The 22179-nt window shown below is 37.0% G+C and overlaps 1 protein-coding gene across 2 annotated transcripts in view; it reads left to right on the forward strand.

The window, feature by feature from the left end:
• NLK (nemo like kinase) overlaps nucleotides 1-22179 on the forward strand; it is a 64954-nt gene that overhangs the window by 38150 nt on the left and 4625 nt on the right. For both annotated transcript variants that reach the window (XM_059829168.1, XM_009812376.2), the window contains 5 exons: nucleotides 7972-8078; nucleotides 9940-10025; nucleotides 10961-11170; nucleotides 15780-15881; nucleotides 20955-21041. In XM_059829168.1, the coding sequence (XP_059685151.1) occupies nucleotides 7972-8078; nucleotides 9940-10025; nucleotides 10961-11170; nucleotides 15780-15881; nucleotides 20955-21041 (592 nt within the window). The remainder of the gene's footprint in view (nucleotides 1-7971; nucleotides 8079-9939; nucleotides 10026-10960; nucleotides 11171-15779; nucleotides 15882-20954; nucleotides 21042-22179) is intronic.

Genomic DNA, 22179 nt, shown 5'->3' on the forward strand with positions numbered 1-22179 from the left:
GGTCATTCTTTATTTTTAGATAAACTGAACTTTGTGAAATATGGTTTGATCTATTTATAATACCTTGAATTGATTAGTGAAGAAAGTAGGTGTATTTTAAACTTGGTGATTTTAACCAAAGTACAGCATATTACTGATTAGTAAGAAATATTGCTATACTATACTAGGGCTTTTTTGTATGAATGTTAGATAAAGCTCTTAAATTTTGCTTTGTTATTTCTTTCTTATGAACAGCATATGAGCAGTCTTCAAAAACTGGAATTTGGTTATTTGCACTAGTTCAGCGCCCTCATTTTATAACAAGTCATATGAGTTATAAATCAGATCTAGGTTAAGGATTACTCCTTCCGTGTAATTGTACAATCAAGAATATTCAAATGGGATAAGCCTGTTTTTATGAGCTTAGCTACTGCCAAGTTTTGTATATAAAACCAGAAATGTTAGTTTCCTTCATGGTTAACTGATTTTAAGTCATTCTGACTAGTATTTTATAGGGATGTCTTTTTTTTTTTTTTTAATTTGTTTGAATTTCTTGAGTCTAGTGTTGTTAACAGAAGACTTTCTTGAGTCTAGTGTTGTTAACAGAAGACTATTTGCTTTGTAGTCGTCTTTCTCCTTTCTGTTGAAAATAATTGTAGTAAGTGCACTTATGACCCTTAAATTCAGTAGAAGAATGAATGAATAGGTGTTTCAATTTATATGCACATTTTTAATTGCATATGCTTCTGCTCACTGTAGTATAAGAAGAATTTATTTCAGATTCATTTTAAGACAATCAGGTAACTATATTCCATATTTGGGGGACGTAGTTGTAAAAACTTATTTTGTTGATCCGCTGGTGTAGTTCCTAAAGATATAGTGACATTCCATTTTTACAATAATGTACATTGATCTGTGATAAAAGTGTAAAGGGATTGAGTTGGTACTTCTTGATTTCCTTTATTCTTTCTAAGGAATTGTAGTGCCCTGTTTGGGGGAAGAAAAAAAAATAGTAAAAGAATGACTAAAATGATACGAATTATGTGTTGCAAATGGACTGTTAGAGTTAGTTTCACTTATTCAATGTCTCATAGGTACTAGCAAGAATTGTAAAGTATATTTTTTAAATAGAACTCATTATAAAACTGACTTAAAATTTTGATGATAAATTAAAAGATTTCTTAGGAAATGGTGGTGAATAAAGGCATTTTAATCTACTGAGATTTATGTTTTAGAACGCAAATTCTTTGCAAACATTTAGACTGAAATCTAGTTTGAATGTATAATGAGGTTTTAGATTGAAAATCTTTGTAAGCATTTAATATCTTGTACAGGTACTGATATTTTTGCCAATATCACCTAGTGCAAAAATGAATAGATAATGGAGCATATATTATTCTGGGTGTCTGTCTTGACAAAATAAATGAAAAAGAGGTTGTTAGTGAATTTTAGGTTTTATATGTTCGTCATTAATTTCATCATTAGGCTGAAGTTCAAGGCTTATCCCTTCAGTCATCAACTTGGAACAGAACTATAATCCCTGATACACAAGCTTGGATGATGTTTTGTTTCTTTTGTATCCCCGAGTTCCTAGGTGGACTGGCTTAGCTTTAAAGCATATCAGTTATAAAGGTAAATAGTGACTCATAAATTTTGCTAGAGCATCTAAAAAGCATTTCATTGCAACTAACTTATCTGTTAATTCTTGACTGAACTGATTTGGCAGTGTTAGGTTTACAGTTGGACTTGATCTTAAAGGTCTTTTCCAACCTAAATGATTCTGTGATTCTATGATTTATAGCTCTCTTTTTTCCAATTACAAAATCTTCTGCAATTGATTGTAATACTGAACTCTAACTGGAGATACACAGACGTTCTCTTTTAAGAACTATCCTAAGTTTCTATAGTAACTTTTTTAAAACTTCTTCCATTAAAGTGAATATTAGAAGCAACTGAAAAGACATCACTTTTGTCAGTCTTGTTATACTGACTTGGAAAGATTTTAATACTAGTAAAAGCAAAGGTGTGCAGCAATTCCTTCCCATTGATCTTACTAAGAGGTGAAAGAACTATTTTCTGACAGATTACAGAGTAAATCCCTCATAGATGTAGGGTGGAGAAGGGTAGACAGGGAGAAGGTAAGATTTGGTTCCTCCAGCCAGTAAAAGGGACAATGACAACACTGTTGGGGTACCAAGTAGTGTATGCTCAGGCTTCCTGTTCTTTCACAGTATCCTCAGAAAGGGTTTCCTTGTTTAAGTACTCTTCTGAAATGTCATTGCAGCAAGTTCCTCCAGGCCAACACACAAACAAATTGAACAGGGACCTCAAGGATTAAGAGGATTAGTATACTCCGTAGAAGGCTACGGGTTGGACGGTTTGCAGTTGGTAACACAACAGTTTATATTGTTGGGTCAAGCAGAATTGCGACTTAGATTCTCACTAGATATTCATGAGAACAGAGTAGCTTGATGTACTTTCTACAGGTAATGAAAGCATGGTGGTGTTATTGTCGAACCAGTAGACTGTATGAGAGAGAGTCCTAGATGTCTGCTTGAACGAACTGTCTGCCAAAATGGCTCTGTTCTCTCTAGAACACAAGGTTCTTTTGCCTTTGGTTAAAATTTTGCTTTACTCAGCAGTAAAGTTGTAATACCTTTATTCCAGTATTTGCAAAATCTATTTGGATAATATCGCCTGAAGCTGAAAATGTTTTCCCTAGTATGCATTGATATGAAATTATTTCTGTTGAGAAGATTGTGTAGACATGGGAAAATACCAGGGAGGTTTTAAAGTGGAATATCATATATTGTTAGCAGTGATCTTTTGAGTAGAATCTGCTGGCAGTATATGCCTGGCTGTCAATGATTCAGTAAAAATAGACTGAAATTTTCCCCTTTGTCTTTTTAATTTTAAACCTTTTATAGGTACCTAATAAATAATTCCTAATTTAAAGATTATTACTTGATTTTTGATCAACCTGAAATGACACTATGAGAGAAGGTTTTAAAATGTTAACTTTGACTAGGAACTCTTCACATTGCGTGTTTGACATTTGGTGTTGCATTTTTTTAAAATCTGTTTTAAAAGCTATTTGTAGAATAAATTATCAGTAGTAATTAGTAATTTGTCCACAGATCTAGTACTGATTAATCCACGTTCCCCCTTGCACTGTGTTGCTTTTTTCTACTCATGGAAGTATTAGATAATTTTACTGCATCTGTCTGTAAGCTCTGTAAACTATCAGAATAGTTATCTGCAAGAAGTGCTTTGTAGCACAAACACATTTCCTATTTGAATATCAAATTCAGGTAGCCTCAAGACAAGATAATTAAATAACCAAGTGAAATTTTGAAACTAATGCTGAAGCAGTGGAGTTTATTTTTGTATTCTGCAGACTGCGTCTTGCCATACCTCTGGGGAATGGCTCACCATTCCATTTCAGACACGTGGTTTTTACTGACACCAGAGAACCTGTATGCCTTTCTCTTGCTAACCACAGTATACAGCCAAGAAAACTTGTCACAACAAGCCTATGCACAGTCTTGCAGGTGTGATACGCCAGATGTACCTGTCTGTCCCAAAAGAGAGCTTCCACAGCATTCAAGCTTTGTTTTACAAATACTTGGATACAATTATTTAGATAGGAAAATCAGTGATTTTATTGTACATAATACAAAATATGGTGCTACTGAGCTGCAGGTGATTAATACCAATGCCAGTAACTCAGAGCTGATTGATGACATGGTGCTTTTGCGGAAGGCTGGGAACTCCAGCTCCCGGTGAGTTTTGAAACCGAGCAGGAGTGGAGAGGTGGGAGCTACTGCTTCACCTGAGTGCTTCTCTCATTGCACCCCAGCTCAAACAGGTTGAAAGGCTGTGAATTTTCTCTGTATTAGGAACTCATCAAGAGCTTTGAAGCCCTTACCTTACACAGAAGTAAGATTAAGATGGAGTTTCAGTGTTTTCTTCCTGGTATGAAAAACTGTCTTTTTAATCTTTTTCTCCAAAACCGTGTCCCTCCAAAAAGCTTCTGCTGTTGCTTGTCTGTGATCTTTGGCACATGCCATAGATTGCCATTTCCACATTGCATAATTAGAGGTGACTTGATGGCAAATATATCAGTAATTTTACCTATAACAAAAAAGTCAGCAAAGTTTAAACATAAAAAATAATTTAGACAGGCATTAGATTAGTTAGATTTTTTTTTAATAATTGTTGCAGTATTTTTACATGGACTAGGTATTTTTTTCGTGTTTTGGGTATTGATATGAAATGGGGATGTTATAGAAATATGCCTACTAGGAAGCTATAAAGTCTGCAAAGAGTTAGAAGAGAACAGAGGTGGCATCACAAACTAAGCTTGATATGATCCTAATGTAAAAACAAGTATAACTAAAGTATACTGAAATAGGAGAAAACCCTTTCTCCCCATTTGATAGAAAATCCTGAAATATATAAGAGTTTTGTTTTGTTTTGTTTTAAAAAGAGCATGTTTCTTACAGTATCATGCAGATAGACACCTCCACTCCACTGTTAGCATCCAGCTGATCCACCTACCCCGGAACTTGTTCACAGAATGCCAGCCTTTTCCCAGAAAAATGGTCTATAGAAGTGAGTTTTGAGGTATGCAGAGACCTAATAAAGAAGGATCCAAGTCACTATGAGAATATCGCATCGCAGAGTGTACTTTATTCCTTTTTAAAATTTGCCTGTCACTTTGTAAAATTTACCAACTCAGCAGGTCTCCCAGTCAACAGAGTACGTGAAGTTCTTTTGTGCTGTGCATTTGCCTTGATAATTATTCTGAAGCAAATTGGTACATTTGTAGTTCTAATTTTATACAGCTACTTAACTAATTACTGCTGTCAGTAGCAATTTTTATCTGGTAGTAATGTTCAGCTTAGCTGCATATTACAGCTCCAGTGACCACCTCATAGCCAGCATATTTTATGGTTCAACAAAAAAGAAAACTGCAGGTACCTGTTTGAATAGTTGATTGAAATCCCGTAGGGTTTTTGTAGTTTGTTTTTGCTAAACATTTATAGTACTGGCTGGAGTAAAGTCATTGACCCGCTTGGGTACCAGCTGTTTAAGAAGCTGCCACGTTTGTGAAAGGCAGGAGCATCAAGCAAGTGCTGCTTTCGCTCTTGTTTAGAGACCCTCATTAAATTATCTAGAGACAATAATCAGATAGCTGCTGTTCAAGTTAATGGCACCTCTGAGCCCCTGTCAAGAGAGCTTTATTTAATGCGCAACAGACCTGGAGTGGTGCAGGTGCCATTTCAGGCCCTCATTTAATTTAAGCTGCTTTAGTTGGCATGGCAACTAGTTGAGACATCTGGGAGACATTATGCTTGGGATTGAGATTTAGGAGGATTTGTGGGGTAGCAAAACAAAAATCTTACCATAATAAAGTGCAGAGTAATGCTTTTGGATTTTTAAAATATTTTACATTAAAAATGAAATGCAAAGATTGTTGCAGCCATAAGGTAAAAACCAAATTTTAAAAGGCTGGTATGAATATTTAAGAGGGCCTTTGCAAAAGGAAAGGAAAAATTAGAGGACTAGAAATTATGGTGCTGCAGGGTTGGGTTTTTCTTTATGAATTCTTTATGAATGCAATTTTAATTTGGTGGGGGTTTTGGTCAAAACATTGGCAATATTTAATTTATAAAATTAATTTTTGTGTGGTGTGCTGATGGCAGGTGAGCAATTTGGGTGGTAGGGATTTGGCCAGATAGGGTTTGCAGAGCAACAGATGGAAGGAGAGCTTTGATTAGGTAGAGATGAAAGAAAATGTAAGTTTTCTCTAGATTGTTAGAAGTGCAACTTGACATGTGCCAATTAATTGGTGATAATGGTAAGAACAAGTAGAAGTTTCTGCTGAAGCTGGCTTGCTTACTGTGTTACCGAGAGATAAATATCTTAACTGAAGTCAGGGTTTGCTGTTATATTTCAGACTTGATCTGTAGCAGAGCTGGTTATAAAGAGCATTGAACCAACTGATAGGCTCCTACAGGATAATGGTGAGATTTAAAAACAAAACAAAACCAAACCCCCAGCGTTGACCTAGTTAGCTTTGCTTTCAGAAGAAAGGTCAGGACGGCACGCTCGTAAAAATACCACCACGAGGTCGATGAGTTCATGAAGTTACCGGAGCTCGTGCATGGCTGATACGGAGGACAAGTAGAACTGAAGCGTGTAAGTTCCTCGTGCACGGCTCCTCGTGCACAGCAAAACCCTGTTTCTTCCTGCAGAGTGGAAGGTAAACCTGTACACGCTCGCGCATTCAGGTAGCACCCGGTCGGAGGAGAGCAAACGAGCTGTTGCCGATTCTTACAGCTGATCAGTTTGTATTTTTGGAAGGTTTACCTTGAACTGTGAATGAACCTGGTACACGAAGGGAGATACTAGATTGGGGCCCAGGGGATGCAGTTTTATTTCTAACTCTCTCCTTGATCTTTTGCATGACCTTGGCAGTGCGCACCACCTCTCTGCCGCATTTTTGTCTGTTTTGAACGTGGCAGGGCTTGGTGTGACTCGTAATGCTTAATGCCTAATGCAGCGGTCTCGGTGAGACGTTTGATACCTTGCTGTAAAGTAGAAGGTCAGTTAACGTGGCTATCATGTTTTACCTTCTTCAGTCACAAATGTAATAATATCAGAGATTTTTGTTTCAAATGTGACTGCTAAAGGTAGCTTTTAAAGCAGTAATGTTTCTTAATTATCAAGCTTATTTGTTGTAAAAGTTGAAAATTCTCAGTATTGCAAGTTCAATCCTTCTTGAAAGTTGAGGTGCTGTGGTTTTGCTTTAAATTCTGTTCTGAACCACAGCTCCAAAATCAAAACTTAATTTACCAGTGTTGTTTGTAAATGAAGTGTAGTACAGCGGAGGCAGCTTCTCTGCAGCTTGTTAGGCTCTTCATCGCTGGCCGCAGTAAAAGCTGTCTGCCGCTAACTGCCCCGTACAACTCATAGGCAGCGTATGTCTGTAGTGTCCCGAATATTTATCGTAATGATTTTTGCATGTGTTTTATTACTGTAACATATTCAGGAAATGGACACTATGATATTGATTGTGTGTGTTAAGGTATGCTGCCTGTGTCTTCCATATTTCTCCATTTTTGAAACATTGTATTTTTAGTATTTTTAGTGCTTCCTGAATAAACACAATACCCTTCTTAATCCACACCTTACCTTAGTATAAGCCACAGCATGTACAACTCTCTGTATCTTCAAGTATTTGTGTAAATTATCAGTGAGCATGACTGTTGCTGTGTTCTGCATGTCTATGAGTATGTGTAATAGTGGTTTCTGTTTGGTTTTTTTAGTTTTTCCTCCTGATAGAAGTTTTGGGTTGTTTGGTTTGGTTTTTTTTTTCCTTTTTCTTCTCCTGTTATAACTCAGAAGAGGTTTTATGACTGGGATTTGTATGCCTGTTTATACGATGCTTGAGAAGGTAAAATAGCGGGTACTGGGTAGATTTAGGGAAGCGTTCGTATTTTTAAAAGTCTGCATTACTGATCGTGTAGCAACCTGCAAGGTACTTTTGATAACCGACTTTCACAGGCTTGCGCTTGCCAGTTTGTCTGGTTAAACCGTGTTGATGTATGTCCACTATGAAGATGCTACTTCAGTTGTTTGTAATTTCTGGCTTACCAATCTTAAGGAAAAATCTAAAGGTTTCAAGATGCCATTAATTATATTAAAATTCTATTTTGTTTTCTGAGTCGTAATTTGACTTCGGAATAATTTTGTAACAACTACCTTGGTGCAAACGCTACTTTATTGAGTAATCTGCTTTCTTTCACAACCTGTTTTTTAGTTTCATTCTTGTAAGAATCTGGAGACTTGACCTCTGAAGAAGCTTTATTCTTTTTTACTCGATTGCTCTGACCTGTAAGAGCTCAAATTCCTAGGAGTTAGAGTAAATGTTTCAAGAGATTATGTGCTGGACTTTCTGCTTTTGCCTTAACTAATAAATTGAAGATATGTTGTCACTGAATTGATGCAGAGTGACCTCCATAAGATTATCGTCTCTCCTCAGCCACTCAGCTCGGATCATGTCAAAGTTTTTCTTTACCAGATTTTAAGAGGTAATTTTTCTTCTTTTAAATTTAATGAAAATTATGTAGTGGTACTGGTTTTTTTTTCCTGTGTCTTAATGTTTATTCTGAAGACATCCTCATCTTCAGTAAGTTTCCTGTGGAAACTTGTTCTCTTTATTTCATATTATGAATGAATAGCAAGCATTAATTATTCTAGTTATAAGAATATGGCAGCCCTGCTGCCTTTCATTATAGCCATGGGTAAAGATGGCAAGACTTAGACTTCACCTGCAAAGGCCTTTTCAGTGGCCTGTGAGAGTCTTAAGGTGGGTGGGTGTGTTTTAACAGTCCTCCAATGCTTTTTGAATCAAGGTACAGAAAGGACACCTAGACTGAGCCAAATTGATAAATTTATGTAACTATACCCACTTAAGGTATTCTGGAGAACAGTCTAAATTGTTATGGAACAGTCCACCGAAGTTTGTTTTTTAGCTAAAACAATTTAACATAATAGTAATTTTAAACTTGATTTTTTTTTTTTTAGTCCATTTGGAAACTTTTATCCAAGAAATGAGATTATTGTGCTTGTCTTTTGAAAATTTGATCAGTGTTAGTTCAGTTGCTTTTCCATTGGCTTTATTTGAGTATTTTCACTGGAATAAGCTGAAAGTAAACAGTCAATTTTAGCTGGTAGTAAATAAATAGTAGATCTATTCATAAAGAACAGAGCAAAGAAATCAAAAATATATCCAGAATTAGTATGGGCTATTCCAGGTACCTGTCATGCTAGAGAAAAGGCTTGTACTCCTAAAGGACAAAAGGCATTTGTGCCTCTGTGATGACTGAGTTTGATGACTGGGGGAACACTCAAAACTCTAATTTCTATCCAAACGGCCATGCAAAACTGGCAGTTAAAAGTTTGTTCAAGAGGTACTTGAATTCTCATTCCATTTGCCCAGGCATTTGACCCAAAAGCTTAGTGTTCCCCAGTTTAATTCTGTTATTTATTTTTGCTCTATCTGACCCTACTTGAATTATGGCCATTTTCCCGTTTTCTGTGCTTTGCCTACTACTGTAGTTCATGTGCATAAACTACTTCATGTTGGTATACTTTCCTCCACTGTACTTTTTAGTGACGTGCTTTCTGCATTACTTTTATTTTCTTAAAAAGATAGGAATTATAGCTTCAGGGACAGCAAAAGCACACCGCAAGCATAGGTTCTCTTTCTTTCCTAACCACCTGAATTTGAGAAACATCCCCAGTGGCTGTGATCAGACGTCCTAAGTTCATTTGCTCTAGCTTTGAATTTTTGCACTAATAAAGTTAAGAAAAGGGCCTAGGCTTTACTGTAGTTTGGGCCCGTATTCTCTTAGCCTTGTTTTACATTATCTGCTGCTGGCTTATGAGGTTTTAGTTTGAAAAAAGTGATATTTAGCAAAACCAAAGTAAATGCAAATTAGCTTGGGTTTAATCTGAGTTTATTTCTGAAGTGCAGCTGTTACCTAGGAAATTGTTAAGTCACATTTTAGTGCTGCAGAAGTTAAAATTGTTACTGGGAAACAGAGCAGTAAGAGGTTTATGTCAATATTCCAGTGTTGTGATTAGCAGAGTATCCAGGGCATAACCAGGGAGGTGGTGTTTTGGGTTTGTTTTGTTTGTTTGTTTTTTTTTAAAAAAAGACTCCTTAAATTACTTGCTCTGTCTAGTTTGTATACTTCAAAGTTTATCCTTTCATTGAGTGACTGAGTGTATACTAGAGACTGAAAGTTAGAATTGTATGAAAAATGAGCCAATGGCAAAGTCTTTGGTGATCAGGAGTTGCAAGACTTTCCAGGAAAATGTTGTCAGCCTTAAACTTCTTTTAAAAGGAAAAAAAGGTATTTATTTTAATTTCGTTTAATATTTCAGGTCTGAAATATCTACATTCTGCTGGCATTTTGCATCGAGACATTAAACCAGGGAACCTACTTGTGAACAGCAACTGTGTTCTTAAGGTGCTACTTAAATTTATTGAAAATGTACATATGTATATGCTGTTCATTATAAATAAGTTGTTATTTTTTAAACAAAAACATTTAATATGAACACTTTTCCTGAAAGTCATTTTAAAAGAAAAAAATCCCACAGATTCTTTAAAAATTATAAATGAAACAAGCATCTCCCTTTCCCCTTTTCTCCCTACCTCTCCCCAAATCTATGAAAGCAAAATAGACATGGTTCTTTTGTTTGACTGCGTGGGATCTCTTGTGCCCTCAGCAGTTGAGGAAGGCAGGCGGTTTCTTCAGGCACTGCAATGTTAGTGTTCAGTGTGCTAGTCAAAGTAAAGGCGGTACACAATGCCCAGGACTCTTCCATTAACTTCCTAGGCATATGAAATTTTGGAGGGCTTAGGCGTGTTATATAGCTATGCCAAATACAAAAAAAATAAGTTTTGTTTACACTGATTTGCTATGCATTCTAATTGTGAAAGTTTTGGTCTGTTTTCGTAACCCTTCTGCTTCAAGAAATTTTTTAAAATTCTCAAAGCCAAAGTGAGTAGAAGGCTGAATCTTTCTGTAACATTTTGAGGCATATCATGAACAAATGAAATCTGGTTTGGGATGAAATATTCTGTACCCAGAGGCTGGCAATATGTATTTTTTTTTTTTAGTGCAAAGTTTTTTAATCTTTTAGATTATAGATATTGTAATGCCAACTAAAAATGTACTGTGATTTCAAATAAAATTGTAGAAAGTTTAAATGGATGTGGAATAAAGTAGCATAATTTCTTCCTATTCCCCTTTCCCTTTGCTTATCCAGTTACAGCAGATTATCTGATTTATTTAAATGCTGGTTTGGAATTTCCTGCTTCATTACCAGAAGGTTACCTATTTGAAATGCATTAAGTGTTTTGGTTATTTTAATTTCTTTATTTACCTTCTCAATTTAGATTTGTGATTTTGGATTGGCCAGGGTGGAAGAATTAGATGAATCTCGTCACATGACTCAGGAAGTTGTCACTCAGTATTACCGAGCTCCAGAAATCCTGATGGGCAGCCGTCACTACAGCAATGCTATTGACATCTGGTCTGTAGGCTGTATCTTTGCAGAATTACTTGGGCGAAGAATATTGTTTCAGGCACAGAGTCCCATACAGCAGGTATAATTAAATTTCCCTTTAAAAATTTTTCTACTGCATAATTTCATGGAATCAGTTATACTGATGCATTTTGAACCTCAAACTTGCTTTTGTTTTGCTTTGTTTACACACAGGCAAAAAAACAAGCTACTTTGAAATACTGAAATGGAAGCTTCCAGACAGTATTAAAAGTAGTGGTTATTAATGGTAGCTTTTTAAATGTGTGGTTTTTTGTAATCCCCTGTAATCTCTTGCAGTACCAAAGCCTGCTGTAGCATTTTATTGAGATAAGGTAAAGGTGATAAAACCAGTTTCAAGCTTTTTGTAACAACTAATATGAGAAAGTAGTAAGTTTTCTGTCAAGGTATAGCTGGAGATACAGTATTGGCACTTGAACTATTTAAACTGCCAATTAGTAGTATTGCTCAGACTGCTTCGTTTTAGTAATGGTCAAGTGTGTAAGAAGGTATTGAATATTTTTTTATGTTACATAGCTGTGGCTAGGTATAAAAACATGAGATGCACCAGAATACTTCATCACCATTCCAACAGTAAGCAAGCTAATATAATATACATATATCTCTAATAATCTTGAAGTGCTATTTTTACAGTAGATAGAAAATAATGTCTGCAGCAAGATATTAGAGATGGATGCATTTATACTTCTAGCTAAGAGAAGGAACAGGATGTGCTGACATAAAAATGTATATCTTCAATGTTGCTAGTACTCATCTATAGATTAGAAGCTACATAGCATTAAAATTGTGAGATTATGTATATTGATTGACAAGAAGTAAAAATACATTCATAACTTTTGTTAAGGGTGACATTCTCGACTCTATACTTTTCTTGTTTGTTTATGCACATAGCATTTTCACGGGTTTGCGAGACATTCATATTAGCATGCTGTTTTCAAAATTCGTGTATTTAAAATGTTGTTGTGTTGTGTATATATTTTTTCAATGCTGTGTCCTGTTTAGCGGTACCTATCATGTCACCACAGTAGTGTTCCCAAGGCGGGACTTGCTAGTCATTCTGGGCAGCACTGATACCTTGTGTGATCACAAAAAGTAGACCTCCTCCCAAAATATGCTTCTCTCTTACCCTTCTGAAGAGACTGAAGAGGAGAAAACAGTAATGTAATCAAAACTACTAGTTAAATTGACGGCTATTCTGTTGCAGTCTTAAAAATATTGAAGATCTCCTGTTTTTCTAATCTTTGATCTTTTGCTACACTGAAGCTAAACACCTGTGATTTTAATAGCCTTGGCTATCCTTCTTGAAATTTAAAGTGCAAAGACATTCTTCAGATAACTCTAGAATAGCATTATGGGGTGGGGTTTTTTGGGCAGTGTTCGCTTTATCTGATTGAAGAGTTGTATAAAGTTATGTAAAGAGTTCCTAGATCTCTTACAATCCCTGTGCAGTAGAATGGTTTAAGAAGTAATCACCGTATATGTTTGAAATCTGTTCAGAGAAATTCAGTTCTATTCAAAGGTGGATGGAGTCCCTAGAAGTGCCTTGGGCTAGTCAATGTTATGGTCTTTCCTCAAGCCTGTGCTGTGCCCCTTAGTGTAGACTGTACACTAAAAATAGTTATCCCATACAGCCGGTGGAGGTAACCAGGACAGCAAAAACTCTCTGATGTTGGGATAGCCACCATCAGGCTAAAGTTTTCCTGGTAGAAAAAACAGGGAAGAGATCATTTTAAAACTGACTGTACTGGGATTTTTAACTCAAGTCTGTGATGAAGAAAGTGAATAAAGCTCTACATTAAAAGCCAGCCTGGAACTGGTGATTTTGGTATTTTAAACTTTGGATAGTGTCATGTTGAAAGTGATGAATATACCTAAGCTGCTTACTCAACTTACAATAGATAACTTTTGATAAGGATTTTGTGGGATTTCTTACAAAAGTAAGAAATGAGATAATCTATACTGAGACTTAGATAATCAGAAACACTTTCAAATATAGTATTTCCTAACACCTCCTGTTTTTGCTTTTTACTGATACTGTTTAGAATAGTTAGCATTTTTGTATGATACAATCTTTCTATTTTTGTTTTAAAATGCATTTTTAAAGGTGCAACTGCAAGTTATTTTTAGCTATATGGCCAGAAACATTTAATGCATCTAATTTTATCTTTTAGTGCATCTGTGGTGCAGGAAGGGTGATCTCTGACTTTCTGACTATCTGTGGGAGCAAATGCTGTTCTCTGCTTGCTTTAAAGACTAGTCTGCACACTGTTTTGTAAAAGGCAGGTGTTAAAGTGCTAAGTTTTAACCACCTTCCTAGGTTAGCTAGTTCCTCTAGTCTAATTTTGCTGATTATTGTTTAATCCTCCTTAAAGATAACCGGTCACATGCTTGAGACAGTAAGCAGAATCCATTTGGAAGGATCAGAGTGTCAGGAAGAAAGGAGAATCGGGCAGATCCTGCCAGCCTAGTGTAGCCATTTCCCATCAGCTGTAGCACGTACATGAAGTCGCGGCTCTGGCGTGTTGTGCCGCCAGCCTTTGACACGTCAGCATGCATGTACGCAGAGAGGAGAGCCTTGCTGTTTCACACATCGGTATACCAAGGGTGTGCTTGTTGCTGGATACTGTTTTTGTATTTCTGACTTCAGCAATGTTTACTTGACCAATTAGTGCATGCCAGCAGGAGGGGACCTGTAGAGCGAGGTGGTCGGTGCTGGGGACCTGCCACCCCCTTTTTCCACAGCTCGGAGTGGAGATGTGCTTGGGGGGGGGCCTGGTCTGGCTGCACAGGCTGGATGCCCGCTGGCAGATGAAGTACCTTTAGATGTTCTCATGAAATGCGTCCCCCAGTTAGCCTTATCTAAAAGGAGCTCGGTGCCTGTGCTCCAGGACGCTCAGTGCAAGGCAGAGCAATATTTTTTCTATTTTTACACTAAAATTTCAAAATATATTTTGTAATACTTCAGAAAAATATGTTTAATGACCGATGACATACATCTAGATAAATGAAATCAGACCTCTTAACAAAACTCTTCTCTGAGTGTATTGGAAATTTATGGGCTAAGACAAGAGAATTTGTATCTTGAGAGATGTTAAATGTGAACTTTCAGGAGATCACTATGAAAATTTTTTTCAGTGTTTTTTCTTGTTACCATTAGAATAAAGTGTGTGTATTTATATGCATATCTCTCTATATAGATAGATATAAATGTGTATTAACATATCATTGCTGTGTGGTTCAGGAGTAGTTGGCTGAAAAATACAGGCATTTATGCAGTCTGCATTCCCTGATACGCTGGTATAATTTATTACCTTACTTGTTCTATTTTGTAAATACATTGATGGTTTATTATATCAGCTCCAGGTGTCTATTGCTCAATTATATATTTTCCACATCTAAAACCCTCAAGGTTTAGGATTTTTTCCCCTGTCTAGTTTTCCATCTCCTTACAAACGTAGGTACTTTGCTGTCACTCCTCTATGAAGCTACGCTAGCCGAGGCAAACGGGAGGACACGTGTTCAGTACCAAGTCAGGATGTTGCATGTACCTCGAGGCACTGGACAGACTAGTGCTTCTGCTGGGGAGCGGGGAAAAGATGGAGGGAACACACCAACTGAAGAGTTACACAGTTTGGTGTGTAAGCAGCGATCACATTTCACAGTGCTATACCAACAGTCAGCAGGTGATTTTCGGGCATCTGAGGCCTGTATAATGATGATAATGGGTTTATTCTCAGAGGAGAGCTCTGCAGTTGCTCGTTAGCGTGGGTGGATGGTGGTCACGAGGGAACACTTGGAACCAGGGTGCAGATCTCACCACTGACAAGACTTTTTTTTCTTTTTTTGCTTCTCTTGTACAGGGTTTTTTGTTTGTTTGTTTTTATTCACTAAAGCAGTATATGCACACACTTCTGTAGAAATAAGGTGAAAGCTTGTCTGTTGCTTTCCAAAATGAAAAAGGTGAATGAAATGTCATTTTATTTAAAGTCAAGACCAGTTTTAAACACAGCATCATCTTTGCTCTTTTCTAGGTAGCTTTTGTTTTCCTTATAACCAGCACTACTCCTTTTCCTTCCTCTGGTGCTGGACAGATTTTTTTAACTTTTCTCATACATTGGAATTTTTTATGTAGTATGTTTGTACCGTAGTTCTGAGCATTTTTTTTTCCCACTTGCTATAGTTTTATTCCTGTTGATGGCAAAGTATTTTGTGTAAAGTAGTAGTTGACCTGTTTTTTTGGGGGTAATTTTGTGTGGTATATTGGTATGCAATACTGACATTCGATTGAGAGTATTTGGGTTTTAGAATGAGTAGCACACGATTAACAGTACTTAACAATTTTCTTAATGATGTAAAATTGACTTTTAAATTGCAATAAAATATTTTACTAAACCTGAAATCAAAAAAAGCTCCCAGACTTGAAAATCAGCTTCTGTTAAGGCATTTTGTGAATGTGAGTGAAATGACAAATGTTTGTATTTGCTATCTACTAAATATGTAGGTTAATATTTGTAATTTACTATCTGTAAAATAGTGGGTTTGAACTGATTCATACCTTAGATGTAATTTCCGTTAGCTTAAGAACCTGCTACCATAGTGAAATACATTAATATGTGTCTAAGGTCTCAAATTTATATGTTCTATACCTACAGTTGGATTTGATCACAGACCTGTTGGGAACACCATCGCTGGAAGCAATGAGGACGGCTTGTGAAGGCGCCAAGGCACATATACTCAGGGGTCCTCATAAACAGGTATAGCTGGAGATTGCTGGCCTTTTTTTACACTTGGTCAAGACAATCCTTCAATCAGCCCCCATAAGTTAGGATTTCCTCTATGCAGGATACTGCTGCTGCATCATCACAGTGTTTCACATCTTGCTTAAATTCTCATGGCATTTACATTCATAAATCCTTTGGATATGTAATCTCAGTTGTCTCTGCCTGTAAACTGGGGTAAGTTTACCAAAGCCGGTCGTGGTGTTGCAGTGGCGTGGATTAATGGTACAGTCATTCAAACTACTATTGAGACAAGGTGGTTTTTCACTAGTAAAATGCATTTCTGGCTTCTGTCTTGTGTGTATTGTTTGACTTGACGATACAGGTGAAAGTCTCTCCTTTTTTTGAAGCGACAGTGTTTTGATAGCTATTTTGAATGAAGATGTTGAATTTAAGTGATAATATTGGCAAGAGACATAAATTAAAATTGACAGTATAGTTCAGAAAGCCCTGGAGGGACTCCTGTACTGACAGGATCAAGAGTGTTAGAAGTGGAAGTCACCCATTATCCAGACCTGTAAACAGAATAGTCCAGCAACTCATCACCAAAGGGTCCCCTCACACATCTGTGCAGTGACCTGAGCTGTTTGTGAAAGGCTTAACAAGATACTGAAAACTGAGATGCAACATGCAATGTAACCGAAGTAAAAGTTAATTTAAAAAACCCCAACAAAACAGAGAAAAAAGGCAAGATGATGTCATTATGCTGACTGGACAATAAAAAGGGCAAGTGAAATGTACTGTTAATAGATACAAAGAAATGCTTATGCAGGAATCCATAGAGCAGTAATAAAGCAGTATGTCCATCCAATACGGTCATTTTTATGATTGTTATATAGTAAAAAGTTAACAAAATTAATAACCTGTACATGTTAATACATCAGATCTTTCCAGTAGTTAAGTTTGCATCTTTATTTTCCACATGTTGAAGTAATTTCTCAAACGTCTACTCACGACAATAGTAGTTACCATAGAAATGAGCATTGAATATATATTCTGCTATATTATTAACATGTGGGGGAGTTCTGCCTCCGTGGCACTTTTGATTCACTACATCAAGTTGTCTCTCTTCCATTTTATGACACCTTTTTTTTCTTTTACCATTAATAATAGGAGGATTTCCTTAAGACTTTCTCTACCAGTTTTAAATCAAGTCTATTTTTTTTGCTGTCACGTGCTAGAAGAGTTGTAACTTCTAAGCGTGTAGTCCTGCACTTTCAAGGTTTGAGATGTTAAAAAAAAAAAAAAAAGTTTTATCATGATTGAAGCTGGGAGAAATACTTCCACTATACTTTATATATAAAAATATGTAGCAGTATACAAATACATCCAGGTACTTCATAGAATACATTGGTTTTAAATCCTGATAATTTGATAATCGCTTGACATTTCCAAAGTGCAGTAGTTGTGCTCTTGCTAGCAGTGAGCAAGAACTCTGGAATTTATTTGTTAGCCTTGTTCGGTTTGTTAAACCAGGATGTTTTATCAAGAATTGAAATGGGTACAAGAATGTCTTCTGATCCTCTAATCCCAGCACTAAGGCTATTCTTGTACGGGCCTCTGAAACTGTGTGTCTCTTGACCCATTGAATGATAGGAATACTAAAAAGCAAGTGAGGTGAAATGGTATAAAATGTTTTCAATACAGATTTAGTGTCCTATAGCCACTAAGTCATAGGAAATAAACTATAAGCAGTTCTTTGTCTGTTGAGGAAAACAACATTCATTTTTCATGGAGTGCTACAGAAGTTGAACAGTCTCTGGAGTTGGCGTGCTCATTTGCAACTTGGAAGTAGGGGGTTACAGTGCATCTGGTTGGTTTCGTTAATGATATTTCTCTGTTTTCAACTTAAAGCACGCTTCATGTTTGAATGCAAATTCATGGCTTTTCATCTTTTAAAATGGAGATTTTGCTTGTTATAAATAGCTACATGTTACCAGTTTCTTATTTAGATTAATAGGGAGAGAAAACCAAGTTAGAAACTGGTGATTACTTTGTTGCACAAACTATTTTTAATCGATGTAGGTGAGCATAGTAGGAGTTACGGGGTAAAGCATTTTGCTGCTTTATGTGAAAATAGATTAGTGCATGAAGTTTCTGATTGAAAAAAAAAAACCACCTCACTGTGTGTTGGCATAATGAAAATTTACGTAGTATGTAGTCGTCTTTGTCAGTTTTGTATTTAAAAATTTTACTTCAAACTAAATTTAAGTGAATTGATAAAGTTGCTTAACTGGCAGCCCTAGGAAGAGCGTCTCCTCCCATGTTCACAGTGTACCGTAAGGAGTGGCTTGGACTTCACTGGCAGTCATGTGCTGACCCGCTTCTAAAAGTAACGTGTGTTGGAGTTCATTCCCTGCCTGTCGTGGTCCCTGCATTCTCTTTTACAGAAGAGAGAGACCCAGTACGATGCACCTTACTTGCTAAAAGACCTGACCGTTGATTCCATGATAACCAAATCTTACAGCAGTTTAGTTTTTACCATTTCTTCCGCCCTTGCTAGTACTCTTGTCAGAACTGTTTCTGATCTCTAGCTGTGGACTTGATTGTAGTTTGCTGAGAAAATGCTGTCGCCAAAAGCTGTACATAACCAGATGCTCTTGGAATGGCAGACAAGCTGCAGACGAAGGGTGTAAGTGTAGCAAAAAAGAGTGCCTCCTTCATTTGTGTTGGATGCAACAGCTTCCATAAGTGAGGAATGTAATTCTGTTTTTCTGCCCCAGTATATGGATGAAACCTACTTAATCACAGTGCTTGGATGCCAGTGCTTTTTTGTGTAGATGGTACGTGATAATTAGAAAAATCATATGAAGTTACCAGATATTACAGCTTTATAATCTATAGACTGCACTTAGAAACTAAGGCTGAGAAGTGCTTGGTGCTGTATTTGGTAGTTCAGGGTTAGCTTAGAATGATGTCACTGTGGAGGTGTAATTTTTACATATACTGACAAATTACAGCAACTGAATAACTTATATGCATTTGCTTTGCTGAACAGGTAGAAGCAACAGATGCCTGCAAATACTAGCACTGCGTACCAGTTAAAAGTCTGTGTAGAGTTAATGCAGCTCTGGAAACCCTGTGGATCCATGCAAAGTTTGACAGTGAATATTGTCCATAAATATGCTAGCTAGCTCTCAATTGATTTGTTATAATTTAAGCATACTGTTTCAGTCATTTCTGTCAGCCAGCGAGTATATTCTTCCCACATCTCAGTAGTAATTAATCACACGCACTAGTGAAGCACTCTGCCTAATTCTTCCTGCCCTAATGGCTCTTCCCAACACCTGCATTCACTAGCTAACATGAATGTTATTTGAATTTTCATGGGAAGAATACAAAGGGGGGTGTGTGTGGCTGCGCGTGTATGTGAGGGTTTATTTCCTTTAAAAAAAAGTAATAGTTTTTAGGAGTATTGGACTTGGAAGTAACACGCTCCCTAGTAGGAATTTTCTTTGCAGCGGTGCCTGGCCTAGTATCTACGGGGTTCTTTTTTGCTTTGCTTGGGGCTTTTAGTTTCTTTTTGCATTAGGCTTGTGGTTTTGCTTTCTTCTAAGTGTGAGAATTGAGACTTCCTTTCCCCCATCTTACTCTTTTTCTTTTCTTTTTTTTTTCCTCCCTCACTTCAGAGGAGTAACTGTTCGCTTGTTTTGCCACACTTTATTTACTTTGAAGACTAACTGTAGTGCACTCTACTGCCATTCTTTCAGCTAACTAGCAACAGGAATAATGTCAGTTAAGCAGGAAAATAGTTTACTTAATGTTGGAAACTGATATTGTTGTGGCTTTAAAAAAAAAATCTTTGAAGCTCATTCTGGAGGGTCTAGGCTATAGCTAATGCTTTAAAATGAATGGCATATAACATTAACATGATTGTTCATCAATTTTTTTCATTTTGGGCAACTTCAGGCAGGACTTCTTCCCACCTGTCAGGAATGTGGGGACAGGGGTTGTCTTTGCATTTTGCTACCTTAGTGTTAACGTTTCATTCCAGCGTCACGGGAGACTTTCAGGCTAGAGAGTACGTGCGGTTAAAAGTTGTCAAATGGCAACTTGATATGTTGAGTAAAATCTTGTTAAAATACTGCCTGCTTGTTGAGCTGGCAGGGCCCGACGGCGCTGCTGAGACTGGAGGAGCAGTTGTCTTTACACCCGCAGCTGTATAATCCCTGTACGCTGCAGCACGTGTTGCTGGGGGGGTGCGCTTGCCTCCAGGTCCGCAACTGTAAGGAAGGTTAAGTGCGTGTATGCTCAGAACGGGCTGGATGTCCCCAGTCTTTGAAATCTGTCTTTACTAGGGTGTTTGTACCACAAGGCTTTTTCACTCTTAGCTAAAACTGGAAACGTTCAGACTGGGCGGGCTGTCGTGCTTGTGAGTGTGAGCAAAATGAGGAAACACGGGAGGAAAATGATCTGCAGAGCTGGTTTTTGTGGGGCTAACCAGAGCAAGAATCGCACTGCTGCCGCCAGCTTCTGGGTTGTTCCAGCTTTTTTTAACCATGTGGTTCATGCACTGTAAAAGAAGGGGGGAGCTCACGGAGCCCCCCTTCCCCCTCCCCGGAGCTTCAAGCCTTGGTAGTTGGCCTCTTTATGTAAAATGCCGTATGCCTGAAGGTCATTTTAATTGTACTAGATGTCACTGTCAGTTAGAGATGGGTCGCCTGGGTAAGGAAAAGCAAAATAATCCATAATCTGGCAGTGATTGAGATCAGAAAAATGAAATACTGGAAATGATGTGGTTAATCAAACCCCTGAGCAGCTACATCTTAAGGTGGTGTCTATATAGAAAAATAAATAAATAAAATATAGGTTTGTCCAGGGATTACACCTGAACTAAGGGGAAAAAAAATCAATTAGATCTCTATTACAATTGCTGAGTTTTGGAATAGTGATTATTGTCTTGCTGGAAAGCATTAGGTAGTGCATGTCCTTTTTAACAAGAAGTTTGTCCTTGGTAACTGTAAAATAACGCGTGTTGTAACTATTTTCTTGCTGATGGATCTGACAGGACAACTATCTGTACTCTTCTTTCTCCTGTTTCCCCTCCAGCCATCCCTTCCTGTCCTATATACACTTTCCAGTCAAGCTACACATGAAGCAGTTCATCTCCTTTGCAGAATGTTGGTCTTTGATCCAGTAAGTATGATTTCAAATTATTTCTAATACTTTTTGTTTGAACAGTTTTTGTTGTCTGCTACTTAAATGAATATTTTAAGTAAAGGACTGCTTTAACTGATTTTCTTCTACACTGCATTTCAGTATTTTTCGGTCTGTAAAAGACATAAAAGTATCATCTTATAATTGGTCAATTAATTTCCCCCTGGAATGGGGTTTTTGCATTTAAAATCTAGTGGTCTTTTGAAGAAAGCTACGGGAGAGTGAGAAAGATGAGGGTGTTCATGAATCATGCTATCTTTTCCTAGCTAGGTGTAGGTAGCAGAACATCAGATACTTTGATGCAGTTCTAATTAGAGACGCGTGGGTGTTCATGGTCTTGCAACACACAAAAAATTCCATCTACATCCACGCAGTCACATAACAGGATCTTTTTTCCACTGAGCATCTGTTTTTCTAATAAAAATTTGCTGCTGTGGATTTTGGATTTCTTCTCTTGGGCTTACTATACAAAATTGTCACTAGAAAATCTGATACCTGAATCGATGATCTTAGGGATTTTCCTGTAAAGATGAAATAACTGACATTTCAAATGAAAAACAGACAAATTGACTGAACTGCAAAGGAGCAGGCTTGTAATTGATAAAGTATTCAGAAGGCAGTACCTTTTGATTTTATTTTTTTAAACCTTAAGATCACTTTACTAAACAAAAAGATAAAGTGTTAAATCGTAACTGCCACGTAAACAAACTTAATTTTTTTCCTTTCTAACTCCCTCAACACTCAGAATACTATTATGCCCAAATCACATTTAAATAAATGTGGGTTTCTTTTTTTTAAAGAATCAGGACAATCCTTTCGATCAGGTGTTTTTAATTTAATCTAAAAAATATCCTGGGAATTGGGACAGTTGGGTTGTACTTCAACCTTTGCCACTGCTTTTGCTCTGTAACTTTGAGCAAGTAACTTTTCTTCTGTCGGTTTGGTTTGGTTTTTCTAATTCACCTGTAACAACGAATTTCATTACACCTTGAATTTGCCGTAGCGCTTCTGTCTGCAATTCTTTAGAAACAGATAGTATTCTCCTTTTTTGATGGGATGGAGCTGGACGCCTAGAGACTGAGTACTTTACTTGAGTTATGCCCCAAAAAAGTCTTAG

Source organism: Gavia stellata, chromosome 25 (genome assembly GCF_030936135.1).
Source record: "Gavia stellata isolate bGavSte3 chromosome 25, bGavSte3.hap2, whole genome shotgun sequence".
Lineage (NCBI taxonomy): Eukaryota > Metazoa > Chordata > Aves > Gaviiformes > Gaviidae > Gavia > Gavia stellata.